The sequence below is a fragment of the Crotalus tigris genome, unplaced genomic scaffold (genome assembly GCF_016545835.1).
Source record: "Crotalus tigris isolate CLP2741 ecotype Arizona unplaced genomic scaffold, ASM1654583v1 scf7180000017604.1628558, whole genome shotgun sequence".
Classification (NCBI taxonomy): Eukaryota; Metazoa; Chordata; class Lepidosauria; order Squamata; family Viperidae; genus Crotalus; species Crotalus tigris.
The window spans coordinates 499593-518681 of NW_024096507.1; the positions used below are offsets into that span (position 1 = coordinate 499593).

At 35.8% G+C, this 19089-nt stretch overlaps 1 protein-coding gene across 3 annotated transcripts in view; it reads right to left on the minus strand.

Annotated features, from left to right (window-relative positions):
- ZSWIM6 (zinc finger SWIM-type containing 6) overlaps positions 1-19089 on the minus strand; it is a 99082-nt gene that overhangs the window by 42136 nt on the left and 37857 nt on the right. For 2 of the 3 annotated variants that reach the window (XM_039319909.1, XM_039319922.1), the window contains exons 2-4: positions 15707-16063; positions 8160-8308; positions 5881-6031 (exon numbers count right to left, since the gene is read on the minus strand). In XM_039319909.1, the coding sequence (XP_039175843.1) occupies positions 5881-6031; positions 8160-8308; positions 15707-16063 (657 nt within the window). Of the gene's footprint in view, positions 1-5880; positions 6032-8159; positions 8309-15706; positions 16064-16169; positions 16189-19089 lie in introns of those variants that run through there. The other variant, XM_039319914.1, reaches the window with a different exon arrangement.

Here is a 19089-nt window from a genome sequence, read left to right on the forward strand (position 1 = left end):
ACAGCTAACTGACCATTAAGATAAGCCTATAAAGTCTAACAAAGGAACAGAACTGAAAAGGCTTTATGGACTTTTTGCTGAAAATGAACTAGTGATTTTGGGATTTACCAATTAATAAAGGTTGATAGGAAGAGAAGGGAACTATGCTGTATACTTTAGAAGGAGGAAAATAGATTCAAGTATGTTTATAATTGCTGTAAAAAAAAGATTGAAATCTGATTCTTTAAGGGTTTCTGTTTTATTTTGTTTTGATTTTTTCTTTCTATTTTTAACACCTTTTTCTTTATTTCATTTTTATTTTACATTTTTATCATATTTATCTAAATTTGTAAAACATTTCCTTAATAAAAATGTTATACGTATGTACCTGTAAAGTCTTGTTCACTGTCCTATTCATAAGACCCAACAACACAATAGGAACAGGAAACAGGAACATCTTAATACAGAACCAGAATTATATTAGCCCTCACTGTATATATTACAGTGAGTTTTAAAGAGCTAGTTCTTTAAACATGTTTGCCTAATTAGAACTTTATCCAAGCTCTAAAATGCAAAGTTTTAGAATTATTACTGACTTATATTTTAAGTGGTATAAATTATGCATAAATTGTTCAGACTGTTATTGATATGCAAAATAGTCTCAGTTCCATGCTTAGACCTGAAGCCACTTGAAAAGAATCCATATAATCTGTTCATCTAGGATCTTCTATAACTGGGGAGATATCACCTTTTCCACCACCTTGGAGTCACGCTGGTAGTTATCCAAAACATCTAATCAGGTGATGGCTACTTGAAGAAGAGGCACAACACTGCCTTCTTTAAGCTGGTAGTAACAGTCCCTGCCTAAAGGATGCATTAACTTCCACTCTAATCCAGCTTCCTGTTACTGCCCTGAAGGTGTTCATCAGCACAAGGGTCAGAGATCCAGTCTACAAGCGGTAGATAAAATACAAAAACTTCCTACTTCCTCATAACTAATATACTGTATTCAAATTCATTCCGGAGTACTTTGCAAATCATAATCTTGGTCCCATGTATAGAACATGTTTTATCTTCCAGATGCCTAGTAAATTCTTCACAACTTTAAAGTGGAATATGTATATAAAATCTAAATCTACCAGGGGTCCCCCTGGAAGGCAAGCAAGACAGGGTTAATGGTCCCGTTCCCTCATGCCCTCTGGATGCCCCCCCCCCGCTTCCCAGGATATTTGCGATGGTATTCCCTAAGGAGACGGGGGGGGGGAGATGCACATCAGTATCCTTTATCCATCATCTGCAAAAGATCCCCCAGTATGTACGCATACCACACATAAAGCAAATATAACACAGCATCAAAAAGAATCAATTTTTTTAAGAATTTAGAATCTAATTCAGTTTAATTCACATTAAATTTTAGTTTTAACTTTTACTTGCTCTAAAAATGAAAGCAAATTCAATTATCAATGCATATGCCCTTTGACAGTGTATTAAAAAAACTGAGATACTGTGTCTGGGGTTTTCACAGAAAAGCATTTCCATGACCCAAACTCATCCACAAACTAAACTGATTATTAATAAGAGCAAGCTGACAAAATCACATGTTTGCTATATAAACATGTCCTGCCACTTCTAGGAATAATTAATGCCCCCTCCCTGGCTTGTTTGGTGATTCAAATGTAAATGTATGTCTCCTGTCAAAATAGCAACTCTTGATCTTTACAGGCCATCCTGCCAGCTAACCTCTTTAGTCTGATAAAGGAAAAGCTGGAAATTCCTTTTAACCCATTATTAACATATTAAGTGAATGTTACCTTCAAAAGAAGTATTCTCACAGCCCTTATGACTGTGGGAATCTTGCAAACATTGGCTGAACTTCAATTAACATCTTGTTACTTTAGCCTTTCTGCAAACATATTGTTCCTAGAAGCAGAATACTTCTCTAACATCCTTTTATAAACGGTGGCCTATTCCCAAGGGAAGAAAGGCAGTGAAACCTGTCTGATCTTGGGAAATTTCTGCCACCTGAGAACTTGCTTAAGAAAGCTTAGTAGCTAGTTGACTTTAGGGCTAACCTGTAAACAGGTGTAAACCTGCAAATGAAAGTGAGCTTTATTTCACTTTTTATATTTACTCAAATTGCCCAATGACTTTCATTCTGCATTTGCAGGAGGGAAAAAAAAACATTTATGATTTTTTTAATGATTTTAAAACAAAAGGTTTTCCTTTTTCTTGCAAATACAGATTGAAAATCATTTCCAAACTCATAAAGCTCAAGTAATGAAGCACAAACATAAATTTCAAATATTTTTGACTTTGGAGGAGTAAGATTATAAGAGAAAATTGAGAAGATTCTGGCATCCAAAGGGTGTTATATAAAATCTTCCTTAGGGATACTCTGAAATAGGTAGGTTCAAAGAACTGGGGACAGCTAAAAGAGCTAACGTGGAGACTAGAGGATTAACTTTTAATGCAAGACTCATGACTTGCCCTGTCAAAAAGGAGTAAATGAAGTCAAAATCTCACCTTGAGAAGTTCCATTGCTTACCATTAGACAACTAAAATATGTTACAGAAACATAAAACTACACATCACAATCACATTGAATAACCATGAGCAGAATATCTATACTGATGCTTCCAAAGATTAAGGAATGTTGTAACAGCTTTTCAATGGGAGAAAATCTAATCTGACATATTTTCAAACCCGATCAATACAAAATTAACAAATCTATGTTGGTCACTTTATTTGGCACTCTCTTCTCTTTCAGGTATTTGAATGGAATCTGACACAAGCAATTGTTTGAAAAGCAGAAAACAGAAATTAAGTAATGAGAAAGCAATTATTTTGAGGATTTTAAGTCCTGGATTGAATAGAAGATTCAGGGCATAATTAATAATAATAATAATAATAATAATAAATAATAATAATAATAATAAAGTTGGAAGGGACCTTGGAGGTCATCTAGTCCAACCTCCTGCTCAGACAGGAAACCCTATACCATTTCAGACAAATGGCTGTCCAGTCTCTTCTTAAAAACTTCCAGTGTTGGAGGATTCACCGCTTCTGGAGACAGGTTGTTCCACTGGTTAATTATTCTAACTGTCAGGAAGTTTCTCCTTAATTCTAGGTTGCTTCTCTCTTTGATTAGCTTCCATCTGTTGCTTCTTGTCCTGCCTTCAGGTGCTTTGGAAAATAGCTTGACACCCTCTTCTTTGTGGAAGCCCCTGAGATATTGGAACACTGCTATCATGTCCCCCCTCGTCCTTCTCTTCATTAAACTAGACATACCCAATTCCTGCAACCGTTCCTTATATGTTTTAGCCTCCAGTCCCCTAATCATCTTTGTTGCTCTTCTCTGTACTCTTTCTAGAATCTCAACATCTTTTTTACATCGCGGTGACCAAAACTGGATGCAGTATTCCAAGTGTGGCCCCTCTGTGAGAGGGATCTCGGAGTCCTAGTGGTCAATCACTTAAATATGAGCCAGCAGTGTGCTGCAGCTGCCAAAAAGGCCAACACAGTGCTAGGCTGCATTAACAGAGGGATAGAATCAAGATCACGTGAAATGTTAATACCACTTTCTATCCCTCTGTTAATGCAGCCTAGCACTGTGTTGGCCTTTTTGGCAGCTGCAGCACACTGCTGGCTCATATTTAAGTGATTGTCCACTAGGACTCCGAGATCCCTCTCACAGTTATTACTATTGAGCAAGGTACCCCCTATACTATATCTATGCATTTGGTTTTTCTTGCCTTGAACTTCCATATTTTATTTATTGTGTGGACTGAGCTGTGAGTTACTTACTCTCAATCAGTTTTTTTTTCCAATCTCAGAGATTCACTAATATAGAAACCTTTCCATAAGTTTCCTCTGAGGTTTCATGCAGATAAGAATTATACTGGATAATAAATCAAAGCTATTGGCATACCTTCTGGAGCAGAGTAATTTTTTAACACAACCTGAAACTACCCTGCAAGGGTGGAGAAACAACACTGGAAATGGTGCTAATATTTACATATACATTTTAATGGTACAGCAAGGAGCCTGGATAAGCCAACAGAGAAACAAATTCTATTTTTCTCCCAATATCAGTAATTTCATTTTTAGCCCTGACCTGAAATCAGGTGAAAAGCTGACCAAAAAAAATCAGCTTTGTCCAGAAATTCTTGGAATCAATATATCATCTGTTCAGTTTTAAATCAGAAGTGAAAGATTTGTAATTTACCTGCTCCTACTTGTAACTTCCCAGAATAGATTCTACCTCAGAGAAATAGCTACTTGCTAATATTAACCAACAAAAAAATCTAATGGCATCTTCTGCCCAGTTACACATTGGAAGCTGAATATGGGGTAAGTGGGCAAAGAGAAGGATTAACAGCTCCAAGCAGCTCTGTTTGATCAGATGTCAACAACTGAAAATTAGTTACTAACACCAAAGAGATAATACTACTATAATATAGTGTTTAATTAAGACAGGGAGTTGAGGCTGCTGTGAAATCTAGCAGTATTTGTTAACATTGAAAGCATTAACTTAAGAGTTCTCAATGATACATCAGATCCTTGTTAAATTCAGTAAGAAAGACACTTGTCCCTTTCTGATCCAACAATCCATGTTTAGGTTTACTCACTCAGCATGGATTATTAGGAATATTTGAAGGACATGGAACTTACATGTCGCAAAGTAATTGTTTCCCTGAACTAGCTATTCTTAAGCAATTCCTCTAAGAATGTCAAACTGACACATACTGAGCCGAAATATGCCCCCAGCCCCAGGAAACAGATCTTGGTCATTATTAAATATAGTACACACAAGGTCATTATTAAATATAGTACATCCAGGGAAACGCTAATGGAATTTGTTACAAAGATTCCCTTACTGACTGCTTGTCTATAAGAAAGATAAACTGAACTAGCTGCAGCTTGTAATTTGCTCCTTTGCAACTTTCAGTGTTATATTCATTTCATTTGGAGCCATATAGAAATATAGTACTCCTATTCCAAAATACACAACACACCAAAATAACACTAAGTATGAATTATAACTATGGTGTTTGTTTTAGTTTTGGTTTCAATTAAAAGTTGATTGAGATACTCATAAGACCATACTTAAAGGCATGAAACACAGCTTGTTCTCAGTTTGTGTTCTAATTTTCAAACAGAAAACTATATTTGACCCAGAGCAAATTTTAACACAAAGTTCAGCTGCTACTACCAGCTCAAATCAACAAGTACATACCTCATTCTTCATACAAAAAGTTCCAAATGCACATTCAGTCACTCATATAAACAAAGGACGGTAAAGCATTTGGTTAGGATAGTGAGCTTGCAATGAATTTGATAAATGACCCTAGTTTGGGCAATTATCAGGGTTCCCCCCCCCATCTTTACAGAGCAGAAACTCAAGTATAGCACCAAAAAGATATGTGTTACACTGAGGTATACACAGACCACCCATCTCATTAAAAAAATACGTGTGAAGGGTTTTGAACTAACATTATACAATTTTCCACACTGACGGAAAACTGATTAGTGAAGGAGTATGCCCTTTCAAAGACATTTTGGAATCAAAGAGGTGCATAATTATGAAGGTAAACATTTACTATTAATAACTGCAGATCTAGCCCTTGTTAATACAATGGGTTACTTATTACATAGGAAATGTTTATATTCCAGCTTCTACTATTAAACATTTCATGGAGCAGTTATTTTTGGCTGTACATCCTTGGCTTTAGCAAAAATGCACTAATTTTGCCTCTGAAAACAAGTTTCCAGGTTGCCATATTCCCAAAATCTGGCAACAAATACAAATTCTATTGACAAGAACTAAGGATACTCAAAACACTTAATATTTCCTCCACTTCGGATCTGTTAAAAAACTTCTGCAAAATTATTTGGATTTACCTAGTTCATCCCACAGCTGCCTATATTTGTCTGTCATTGCAGTTCCTTGTTGTCTCCAAAGTGACAGCCGTGGGTCAGCCATGAATTGTTCTGTTATCAGTGTCAGCATACGAGCACCATTTGAATCTCTCATCTTTAACATCTCTCGCACCTACAATGTAAAATATGTAGTTTACTACAATTAAAAAAAACAAATGAAATAATATATTGCTGGAAGCAAGGGAGAGGTCAGTGAAAACACAGGATTACTACTGAACAATCAATATTGCCAATTCATACCAATAGTAAGTATTGTAAGTACACAGTTTTAAAAAGTATTTATAAAATGAAGAGACAGAATTTTTTATTATGAAGTAGTGCAATACTGATCTCATGATCTCATCTCGTCTTGTCTCATCTCGTATCAGAAATGTAGGAAAGGGAGAAATTATTAATTTAAATTTAAAAATATTTAAAACTTTAATAAAAACACTAAAAAGAAAATAAATACTTTCAAACTGATGTTCCTCTAGCTTAGAGCTGTTGTTCTTGGCATTTAAGGAGAAGGAGAAGAAGGAGGAAGAGAATTAAAAATTAACATGATGGTAGACAAAGGCAGGAGTGGGATAAATGAGTGTACACTGTGTGCACCACATCACCAAACACAAAGTTAATTCACTGGACAGGAGGAGTTGAAAGTATTTAATTCTAAAAAGAAGCTACACTTATAAACATCTGTAATAAAGGGAACAAAATAAACAGCTCTTGCATGCCATTTTTTTTCTCTTGTCAGTAAGGTTGCATGGCTATTATATATTTGCAAATCCCTACATGGTTCAGTATAAATACAAAAGAGTAATAAACTAATTTGAAAATCCCACAGTTTTGGAGAAAAATAAAGCTTTTCATGGTAGCTCAAATGTACTATGTTGCAAAAATAATTCTTTACAGAACACAATGGTACACTATGCACTCCTTCAGCATGAGAGGAGTCTATTCTATAGTTCAAGGATCTTATGAACACTTTGGAAATAAAATTCACACACATTCTGAATAAAAATGCTTAAAACATTTACTTTTTTCCCACCCAAATTGCTATAGACAGCAAAACGTCTACTGATCATTCAGTATAAAAGAACAGATTTAAGGAGAAACACAAGGTAGAAGAACCATCAGCATTATAAAAAGTCAAAGAGGCACAAAACCTATAGTTGTTTCATTAATTGGTATAGTACTTCAATTATAAAGCACAGTTATGATCTTATCAATACAATTATTAGAAATCTTAGCAGGTTGATTGCTTCATGTTTGTTTGATGCTAAAGGTGGCCTGTTTTACTTTCAAGGCACACACTGATTTGGAAACACCAAACACAGAATAAGTCATTATTCTGATATTTTCCAACTTTGCAGTGAATTGGCTTTAGCTTTAAATTCATACATTTCAATATTCCACTTTGAACCATAACATTATACCAGTATAACCCTTGACTACAAACATTCTAATCTTCTACCACAAGTTTCAGTTTGTTCTATCCTTCTAACTCTTTATGCCAGGGGTGTCAATCTGCCGGTCCATGGGTTGGATGTGTTATGCCGAAACTGCACCTACCCCATTGCTGGCAATGGAAAAAAGTCGTGATATGTCATGACACGTCGTGTGACATTGCAAGTTTGAGACCCCTGCTTTATGTAGTTTGTGTATAATTCTGATAATAAAGCATGCAAAACAGATCAACCAAATGGTGTCAATTTACCTCAGATTCCATGCCACTGCCCCAAAAGCAACAGAAGTGTTTGCAAAGCAATGTCCTGGTTTTGCTTCGTGCTCTATCATTCCTTACATTAAATAATCATCTTCCCATGGGAGTACAGATTTCCCAAATTTTTAAACAATTGTAAGATTTATCACATGATCTTAAGTTATAAAAAGATGCCAGTCACTTTTCTTTGTATTTTGAAAGTTCTTTTATATTGAGGGCAGGGGCATACTATTATCAATATCAAAGCAATGACATTTAAAAATTCAAGATATTTGTTTGGTTGGGTTTTGGTCAGGTTGAGCTATATTTTTTCCAAAGAAACAGTTTACTACTAAAATAAAGTAATCCTTCTGTACCTTAAAATCTTCCAAATGGCCGAGAATTCTGAAAAATGTAGCCCAAGAAATCCAGATGGTATCAGCCCAAGAAATGGAGCAGGAACATTACTAAGAGACTAAATATTGTGAAGTCAACATAAAAATGAAGAATAAAAAAGCATTCTGTCAAAATGAAAAAAAAAACATCCCTTCTTACATACCTTTGCAAAAAGCAAATTGAGCTGTTTCCCTGACCCATGGTATCCACCTTGGGAAAGAAAGAGTTTAACTTGTTCCTGAACTTGCTCTTCATCCAAATGCCAGCAGTTTTCATCATCTATACTCGCTCCTGCTGTAGGATCTGGGGCACCTACACAGTAGAAACAAAGGGTATGACTTACAATCTTTTCACTGATGCATGAGGATCCAGTTGTTCCCACCTAAAATAACAGTTATTGATGATTCATATGATTGTACCTAATATATATATATATATGTATGTAGGTAGGTAGGTAGGTAGGTAGGTAGGTAGGTAGGTAGGTAGGTCGGTCGGTCGGTCGGTCGGTCTGTCTTTGGTTATTCGGGTTTTCTCTCGCGTAAAATTGGAAGTGTCTTGGCGACATTTCGACGAAGTCCCGTTCATCATCTTCAGGCTGGTGTTTTCAGCTTCGTGTTTCGAAGAGCACGAAGCTGAAAACACCAGCCTGAAGATGACGAACGACTTCGTCGAAACGTCGCCAAGACATTTCCAATTTTACGCGGGAGAAAACCCGAATAACCAAAGACCTACATACAAACCCCGCAAAAACCTCAGAAAACATATATATACATACATACATACATACATACATACATACATACATATATATATATACACACACCAGCCTGAAGATGATGAATGGGACTTCGTCAAAACGTCGCCAAGACACTTCCAATTTTACACGGGAGAAAACCCAACCAAAGACACACACACACATATATATATATATACTGACCTTAAGCATTGATATGGTAGAATTCTGTACATATTTAGCACTCTAAAGGAACCTAGGTGTGTACAGCTTTAGATTATTGTGTCAGTAGCTAAAAGAAAACTTGAGCAATAGCCCTCTATGACTTAGAGATAGGTATTGTTAGTCACTGGCAAAATGTGTGCTTTGCACACAAATTCCATGCTCAGTTTTCAGCTTCTGAAATCAAAAGTCTCCCAAGTCTGATAAATCCCAAGTCTACCCCTACTCTGTGGGACATCCTGTCCCCAGTGATCTGGCCACTCGCTTTCTTGAAGGCCATAAAGATCTGTCTTTACCCAGCACTGCAATAGAGTCATAGGAGCCTATGAATAATTGTTGAGGTGTCCTAGGAGATGATTGGGGCACCAGGATTTGGGATTATTTAAATTTATTTTTTAGTTTTATGGTTTTATAGTCTGAAGTTTTATTATTTTACCAGCTGCCTACATGTTGCCACATAAATATTTTAAATATATAAATGAATAAATAAACTGACCTTGTGTAGTAACTTCTATCTTTCTATCTCCTTTCCTCCCTATGGCTAGAAGCACTGTTCAAGGTGGTTAACTCACTTTTTGGGAGGAATAGGAGAACTACAAAGAACTTTTTGCATAGCAGCTTACCAGTAAAATCACTCAGATTTTCCCAAGCCTTGACTCTTCATAGGCGGGATTTAAAGTAATGACTAAGGCAGTGTCTTTAATTATCTGGGGCTTCTTGAAGATTCCAATAAGGTAGGCAAGGTACTCTCTATCCAGGCCCCTTCTTTGAGGCAGAAGAGGTGTGACTTCTTGGGTCAGGAAAATAATCAATGCCATGTAGTGGAGGGCATCTCCTCCGCAATTTAAAGGCAACTGTAATATACCTTCAAGAGGCATTTTCTGGATCCAGCTACACTGAATAACTATCATGCAGTCTTCAATTTCTATTTTTGGAGAAGACTGTTGAAAAGATGGTGAGGGTCAATTGCAGTACCATCAAGAAAGCAGATTTTTGGAGCCTTTTCAGCCTGGGATAAGGTCCAGACATAGAATCAAAGTAGTACTGGTTACTTGGGTCAGTGAGCTATGTCACAATGGGGAGGAAGTAATATATCCTTCCTATCCTGTTAGACTTCTCAACAGCAAGCATTCCATCTGGAGACATTATGAGGGCTGCAGCCACTGTTTTATATTAGCACTGGTCCTTCATTACCAGGTAATTCCAGTCAGGAGATAGGGAGAAGAAGGGGAGGTTGGCTTAATAGGGTTTGATCTTTTCCATCTTTCTCTTAAACATGGAACTATTGGAAGAGATCACCTTGTAGTTTGAAGAAAGGAGACATTTAATTGGGTAAGTTGGAGACAATGGGAAATCTTGACTCAATATCTGAACACTATCGGGGTTTGAATGGGATAAAAGAGGCTAAAATTGAATACTGCTTTGGTAATATCATACTTGGAATACTGTGTCAGTTTGGTCAGCTTAATATAAAAATGATGCTGAGATTCTAGAAAGAGTGCAGAGAAGAGCAACAAAACAGACTAGCGGGATGGAACTAAAACATGATAAAGAGTTGCAGGAAATGGGTATGTCTAGTCTAATGCAGAGTAACTCATATCCTTATCACTCTCAACATTCTTGCAATGTATTAAATATACATATTGTATTCATACCTTTGAAGACCACTGAGAAACTGCATCTGATAATAAAATGTAGCAGGATATTTTTGTCAATAATCAGCTAATAAAATGGACAGGTTTCTAATATGTTTCAAGTGCATTTTAAAGTACTGCATATGTGGCAGTTTCCCATGCAGTTTCTTTTTCTAACTACTTTTTCTAACCAGAACTGAGTGACCAAGTACAAATCTCTCAGGAAAAACTGCTTGTGGTTCACCAGTATTAGAGAATAACAAAGTGGACCTGTCCATGGCTATTATTCTAGGTCAGTGATTGCGAACCTTTTAGAGAGCGAGTGCCCAAACTGCAACCCAAAACCCACTTGTGCATCGTCGGGTGCTGGGTGGGTGTGGCCCATTGGGTGGGCATGGCTGCGGTGGTAAAAGCAGACTGGGTGGGACTAAAAAGCTCTATCGGTCAATTCCAACTTTGCAAGATCTTTTTTTTTTCCGCGAAAAGTTGAACTTGACTGATTGGTTGAACCTTTTTTTTTTTTTTTTTTGCACACGGAGGCGGAGGCCTAAAGCGAAAAGGTTTTATAAAATCCAGCTGAAGGCCTAGGACGACAGCATGCGTGCCCACAGAGAGGGCTCTGAGTGCCGCCTCGTTCGCCACCACTGTTCTAGGTGCTTTACTGTTATTATGTTGGTTTGTATTATTTACCATAGATGTTTTGTTTTGCTGTTTTTATATTTGTTTTTAATCATCAATGTTTTATTTTTGGGATTAACCATTGGAAATTCTTCAGAATTACAGCAATATGCAAGTAAACAAATAATGCATATCGTTCAAGATGGTTTACACCATTTTAAATCAAAACTTAAAATGTTAAATAAGCAGGCTAAAATATTTTTTTTAAATCTAATAAAAATTAAAGCAGACAAATACAGGACACAACACTTTCTACAATTTATTTTGCCTGTGGTGTGAATTCCTTCCTAAAAAGGGTATTACTCTTTATAAAAAGGAAACCTGACTATCTGAGAACAGCACTTTTAATTATTTTTTGACAGAGATCTACAATTAAGTAGTGCTGAACTTTGATATTTACAATTCCATTAGCAAAAAGCTCAAGACAATAGCAACTGCACAAAGTGATCCAGTCTCACAAAAGTCATTCCAAGGTGGGACCACCTGCAATACATTCAAGATTGACCATTCAACTTGGGTTATTTTTTTCTTCTATATGTTTTTCATGCTTAAACTGGAATTGTAGTATTCTAGAAAATACCTATAAGTATTTCACTATATCTAACATGTTTGGAAGTAGTAAAATGTAGAAAATGTAGGAAAACTGTTTAAATATTTTTATAAATAACTCAAGGTGGCAAACAGACATAACATTCCTTTCTCCTCCTATTTTTCCCACAATAACAACTGCTGAGAAAGAGTTACCGGCTCAATATAGAAAATTCCATAAAAAATAGGTGGCATCAAAAGCATATACATGCTTTTATCACAGGAAGCATCAAGCTGATGAACCTTTCATGATTTTTCTTCTAAGTAAAGAATGAATTTTCTATTATTTTAAACAATAATTTCGAATGATTAGAATTATAACATATGTTTTGAAAATGGGATAATTAAAACTAAGAGGCTGTGAAAGAATACTTTTGCTAGATGACATCAAAAAACTAGTTAACACACCTGCAGTTGATAACCAGGCCAGCCAGCTTATCTCCAGGAAATCTTAAAACAGCTGAAGAGTTGGTAATAATACTGAAAAGTCATCTTCATACTTCCCTGACTTGCTCAGTTTTTCCAAGTTATCCATCTTAACCACAAGGGAACAAATGTTTCCTAAAAACTAAACAGTGAGCACATACTCTTAACCTCCAACTTAAGACAACTAAGAATACTTAATATATAATGAAAAATATTAGTTATCCCTCACATGCTAACTGACTAGCTTTCTAGGTCTGAGATGCTGTACCGTCATAGTTTGTCAAGAATGTTATGAGATTCTAAGCTTCCCATCACAATTTGCTTATATCTACCCATCAAGGTCATAAGTAGAGGAGGAGACAGACTTCAGGGTTGATTGAATGTTATCATATAAAGCCAGAACTCTTGATTTTAAGAAAAGTGATCATGAGCAAATACAGATCTTTGACTTCAAATTCAAACAAAACCTGCTCTGAGTTGGGGAATAAGATCCTATGGTGCCTGAAGCCAATAGGAAGAGAAGCTCAAGAAGAGTGCAGGTCCATAAATGAAAGAGGTATTAAAGTTAAAAAATAAACAAAAAGTTATAATGAAAAAAAAGTGACAGCAAAAGAAGCCAATGTAGCTTCATATATAAAAACATACACACATACACATACACCTCTCTTTGAAGGTTAGATATACAAACAACTGAAGGGCAGAAAGGAAGAAAGGGCATAGTACATACAGTATAGGAAATGGATATAAGAATAGATCACAAAGGAAGATACAGACAGGTAGTCCAGAGCAGCACAGATGTGTCAGGAAAGTAGAATTCATAATGAGCTGAGCTCAGGAAAGGCTGCTGAGAGGAAAGAAAAGCCTTTATACATGGCTTTATATAAGGCAAATGAAAAAAAATCAATATACTAGCAGCCAAATAAACATTATAAAATATTAGTAACAAAGAAACACAGATATATTCAACTATTTTGGTTCAGTTCTCCCCCAACAAAGACCATGTTAATACTGCCAAGAAATTTTGGGCAGAACTAAATTCTGAAACTGGGAGAAATCTAGTCAGGGATTATCTCTTTACTCTGAGTGAATTTAAATTTCCATTACCAAATTAATTTCATCCTGGGTTGCTGAAAAAAACTATTATCATTTGCCCAATCCCTTATGTATTATCTCTGAGAAATTCTGGAAAAGAGATGAAATGCCTGATGACTGGATATTATCCATTATTTTCCAAAAAGGAAAGGAAAAAACCTCGCAAATTAGAAAAATTAGTTTGATTGTACCTAGGAAAATTCTAAAGCAGACAATAAAGAAATGAATCCATAAGCAACTTGAAACAAAAAATAGTAATAACCAGGAGTCAGACTGGACTTCTCAACAACAAACCTTATAGAAAAAATATTGTTCTAGTAATAGTACAATCAGTTAGTGGGGGTAGGTGGGCTTCCCTTTCTTGGATGTTTTTAACTGAAGGCTAAAGAGATACCATCTGGATGCTGGGGTTTGGATTTGATAATTTAAATGGCAGCTTTCAATTTTATAATTCTGTGAACGTAAATAATTCATTTTTGGGTGCCATATTAATTTAGTCCCACTTACAATATATGAAATTGGAATTTGCTCTTTACTCAAAACTGTATGCATTCTGAGGACATTTAAACTCTGATAAAATCTGCAGGCATTTCCAAAGATGTATATTAGCATGGCTCATGTCAGTACTAGTCACAAACCACCAACTTCCTATTTATAACCAAATATTCATATTGGCAAAGAAACCTTGTCATCTCCTCAAAAAATTGCTAGAGATTACAGGGATGAGTGGGGAAGGAGGAAGAGACATTAGCCAAATTGGAATGATCACCTATATTTTTCATGTAGTACATCTGAAAAATTAAATGGATGCCAAATCTTTTTATGAGCAGGACTGAAGCTTGACAGAAACATGGCTAGGAGGTATCTATTTACTTCATATTAGTTGAAATTTTCAGGCCAAATGAACTGCATCCTGGGCTACCAAAGGGATTTGCTGATGGTCTGTCCAAACCTTTATGCATTGTCCTTGAGAACTCCTGGAAAAGTGGTAAAGTCCATGATAACTGGAGAACAGCAACACTGTAGGATTGGGCAAAACATTCAAAGCAACATTTTCATCTCATGGCTTTTAAAGTGCACGGCCATGCACTTACAGTTACTCCATGCAGTGAGCAATTTATATACACCAATTCACCAGAAAGTTGGACACCACTATATTGTCTAACTTAGCTTGCAGAATACATGAATTAGCTTGGGACACATCTACTGGTATAATGTAGAGTCAAATGTTAATTCTTCTAACTATTGTTCGTTTGCTTGCTTAATTTTTTTGCTTATTTTAACAGTAAGTATTGAGCTGCAAAAAATATATCCTGACATATTGTTCAGATGAGTCTCTTTCAACAACGCTGCCTCTCCAAATTCCCTTGGAAGGAATAATTATACCACATAACATATTTCCCCTTTGGGGGGGCTGTATTACTCTCCTACTTTCAATTATACATTCTTGATTATATATAGCCCATTTCTCATGTCACCTTCCTAAGTGTCATTCAAGTAGTTTTCTGTCATATTTCAATCAGAAGTATGTTGATCATCTACTGGGAGAGTTACTCAGTTGGGCACTGAATTAAAACACCCAAAATAAATGAAACTCGTGCTTCTTTAAACAACAACCATCTAAGTAAGTAGAAAATAATTATTTTGTTCTTCCTACAAGTTATTAATGATAGGTATTACCTTTTCCTAACAGTTTTTAGGGGTTCTCTTGTTAGATGAGATCATAATCATTTAAATCTTTTTTTAATCTGGCTCAACCACAGTTGTTCTCCATGGAAACATGTCATATCCAGGGACATTCAAAATGGATGGTCAAAACTAAGTCTAACAACCGTCATTTCACAATTACAGTCTTGCTCCTTTTGCATGTCTCACATTGGAACATTAGAAACCAACCCTTATACAAATTATTTCTGATAGCTTTATCCAATCTGTACATGCTAATTCTGATAATGCAAATCTAAGCCTATAACCTATTTCTGAAGGACTCAACAGACCATTTCATTTCATATCTCTCTTTTATTTAGCATCACAGCATAATATTTAGAGGGACAGCACTGCTCAATGTGGTTCATACACTGTAATACATGAATGGAACTACAATCTTTTCTGCAAGAACAGGCAGCCTTTCCTAGTTTTCAGTTAGCTTTCTGCACATTGCCTAATTAAACTAACAGGCTAAAAGTGTCATTTGTTCTAAACATATTTGGAGAGAGAACATGAAAGGAAGTCCAAAAAGCTTACGGAAATACAGTATCAATAGGATTAAACTGAAGTACTTTCCTAGAAGAAAAAAAGAATTCTGGAGCAAGCACTGGAGAAAAAAAACTAACTCACCATGAACTTGATTGATCTCTGAATTCTGAGAAAGGATTTCATCTGCAAGCTTCTGAGCAGTTGGCAAAACTTCAGTATGATGCACTGTAATCAAATACTGTACAAATTTTTGCAGTTGGTCTCTGTTCATTTGAAAAAGAGTCTCTGAAATGGGAAGATGCAGTTTGACCTGATCTGGCTTGCGGATCCGGTATAAAGAAAGGGCCACAACATGGGCACAGTAAAATATGTCTTTGTTTCCACAGCTACAGGTCACTGAGGTAATCTTGCAACGATCAAAGCTGATAGCCACATTGCAAACAGTTTCTGGCTCGGACTGCATGGCAGGTTCAGTCACAGTACCACTCAGGTGGAAACCTATTCATCAGAAAAAAATAGTACTTTTAAAAAACCAGCAAAATGTGTGTTTGCTATTTTAAGCAAGCAAAGTTTGACAAGCAGAATGCACTTAAATAGAATTCACCATCTTAGACAACAACTGTGATCTTCAGCAGCAGCCGCCACTAAAGACACCTAAAAATAAATAATTCCACATGAATGAAGTGGTAACTATGGTAGATGATAGATACAGAAAAAAACAGGAAACAGGCATTCATACACCAAATTACTGAATTTCCATCTCTACTTATTGCAAATAGTAGCTGGAACCTTCCATCAATGTAATCTGGTAACATTTTAGTGCCTTTATTTTTAAACCCAATGCTGTAGGTCATACTTGACAAATGACAAAACAATAGGAATAGAAATTATTCAGGAAATTATGCTTTTCTTCTCAACTGTTAGTGTACTATCACAAAGTCTGCATTAAGGCTATACTCTGGAGGAAGCTATATTGATTTCCAAATCCCATTGAGCGTATTCATTTGATGCACACAGATCTAGAATATATAAAACAGACTTCTATATACAACTTTTTAAAGTAAGGTTGCTATGTAACATTCTAGTACTTCTGCTCTATGAAACTTTTACTCTTTATTATCACATATTCACTTTTCACAGGCTTTTAGATCCACTTATTCTGTTAATCTTGCTACTGTTTCTCAAACTAAAAGCTTGACCACCCAGTGGATTCATCACAACAACTGTTGTGGAACTGCTTCAAGAACAAGCACTTTTGAATGTTTCTAGTTAGGAAAGAAATTGGTTTCATGCAGAGAATAAGTTTGCTGGAATAGTATTATTTTTGCCCATTGTTCTATGATGGACATCCAATTCTTACATAGACAGTCTTCAGATAACTATGGTAATTGGGACTGGGAAGTCTGTCACTAAGCAATGTGGTTTTAAAGACCAACATCACATGACTAGGCTGACCAGGAACTTACAATGGTAGTTCCAGTTGCTCTTGTCAGGAAAATCCTGTGTGGCTGTTAAGCACAACATCCCATGATCACTGTTTGCAACTTTGTGCTGGCTTTCCCATTGACTTTGCTTGTTGGAAACCAACAGTGAAGATTGTAAATGATGATAATGTGACCACGAGATACTGTGATTCTCGTAATTGCAAGCCATTTGCCAAGTGACTGATTCATGATCACATGATCACAGGGATGCTGCAACAGCTGCAACTACAAGGAATGGTTGTAAGTCTTCTTATTCATCACAATCATAATTTCAAGTGGTCACTGAATGAGAACTACCTGTAGAATGCTTTTATGTGTTACTATTTGTATGAGGAGAAAGCGCTCAAATATGTTGGCCCACCTCTTTCTCAGTATGACGTATAAATACCCATGATGACATGACATACTAAGAAAACTATGGCTGATAAGAGTTTTTTTTAAAAAAAAAACATTTTTAAAAGATCAACAAAGATCATTAGGAACCAGTTTATGAGCATAAAATACTTTGCATCATTTTTCCTGCATATTTAATCATTTTTTAAAAATTTCTTTGTAGATTATTTTGAGACCACAGCTATGGATTAAAATGCATTTCTAATATATCCAGTTATAGCGCCAAGTATCAAAGATTAGACTGCAAATAAATCAGTACAAGTGATTTTGGGAGTGCTTTGTTTGCAAATGGAAATTAGTATTGTGCAAGTCAAGAGAAATTAAAATGGAAACCGAATAGAATAGAATAGAATAGAATAGAATAGAATAGAATAGAATAGAATAGAATAATAAAATAAAAAAATAAAATATCTTAGCATGATAATGACACATAGACTCATTTTTGTAATGAATACAGTTCTATAAAATCAGTAAGAATCAACCCATTCCTCCAACAGGCTTCAACAAAGAATTATTTCTCAAATATAGTCACACTTAATAAAAGCAAAACTATCTTCTATATGTAAACATGTATAATTGTTTAATATGTACCATTTTGATAATGAATTAAAAAAATTTCAATTATATGTAATCATTTATTTTAAAAAACCAGAATTTTGATATGATGTCAGAATTCAGTGGCTTAGATTTTTTAAATATCATCTCTGAAAAAAAAATATCACTTGTGTGATAATCATGGAATATTCATGAAAAAAAAAATTCTATGACCAGCTCTTCTCAGTTGAGTGTAACGACTACAATTCATAAGCACACACATAAAGAAATGCACAAAGAAACACACATTTCTGACTCTTTCAGCTCCTCATCAACTTTTATGCTTGATTAGATTTGGGTCAGAGAATGGGTGAGTGAGAAGGCAAGGAAAATCAGTAAAGATTACTTCCACCTTTTATAGTGGGGGAGATTTGTCAGAAAATTCATGGCATCTCTACTAGTCACTATGTTTGAGGTGATTTAAATACAACTAGTATTTTTCATCTCCACCATAGTAACACTCCACTGCTTGAATGAAAGCATATAAATGGAATCACAGAAGATCTCAAGGTGTTCTCAAGAATACAGTGGCTTCCCAGAAGCTCCAACAATTACCTAAGGCATGGGTGTCAAACTTGCGACGTCACGTGACGTTTCGTGATATATTGTGACTTTTTTTCCATTGCTGGCAATGGGGTGGGCGTGGTTTTGGCATGACAAATCCGGCCCGTGGGCCGGCAGTTTGACACCCCTGCAGGGAAAAGAAATGCTGAGGACCAGAAAGAGAAACCAATTTTGTCATAAATAATGCAGCGAATTTTTTAATTCTGACAATTACCCTTTTTTACTTTGGACAAATGTATTGTTTACTGTAATCTCCTCTAACAAATACTTAAATTTCCAGTCGAGACAGCAGCAAAGTTTTACCAAAACCCACAGCAGGAAATGACTCCAAAAAGAGAAGCAAAGAAGTGTGCACTATCTTACCTCAACTTCAAGATCCAGACTGACCCAGATGACTCCTTGACATATATATGTTGACTGGGGAACTCTGGGAAATGAAGTCTACATATCTTAAAATTGTTGAGGTTGAAAAGCCCTGCTCTAGGGTAT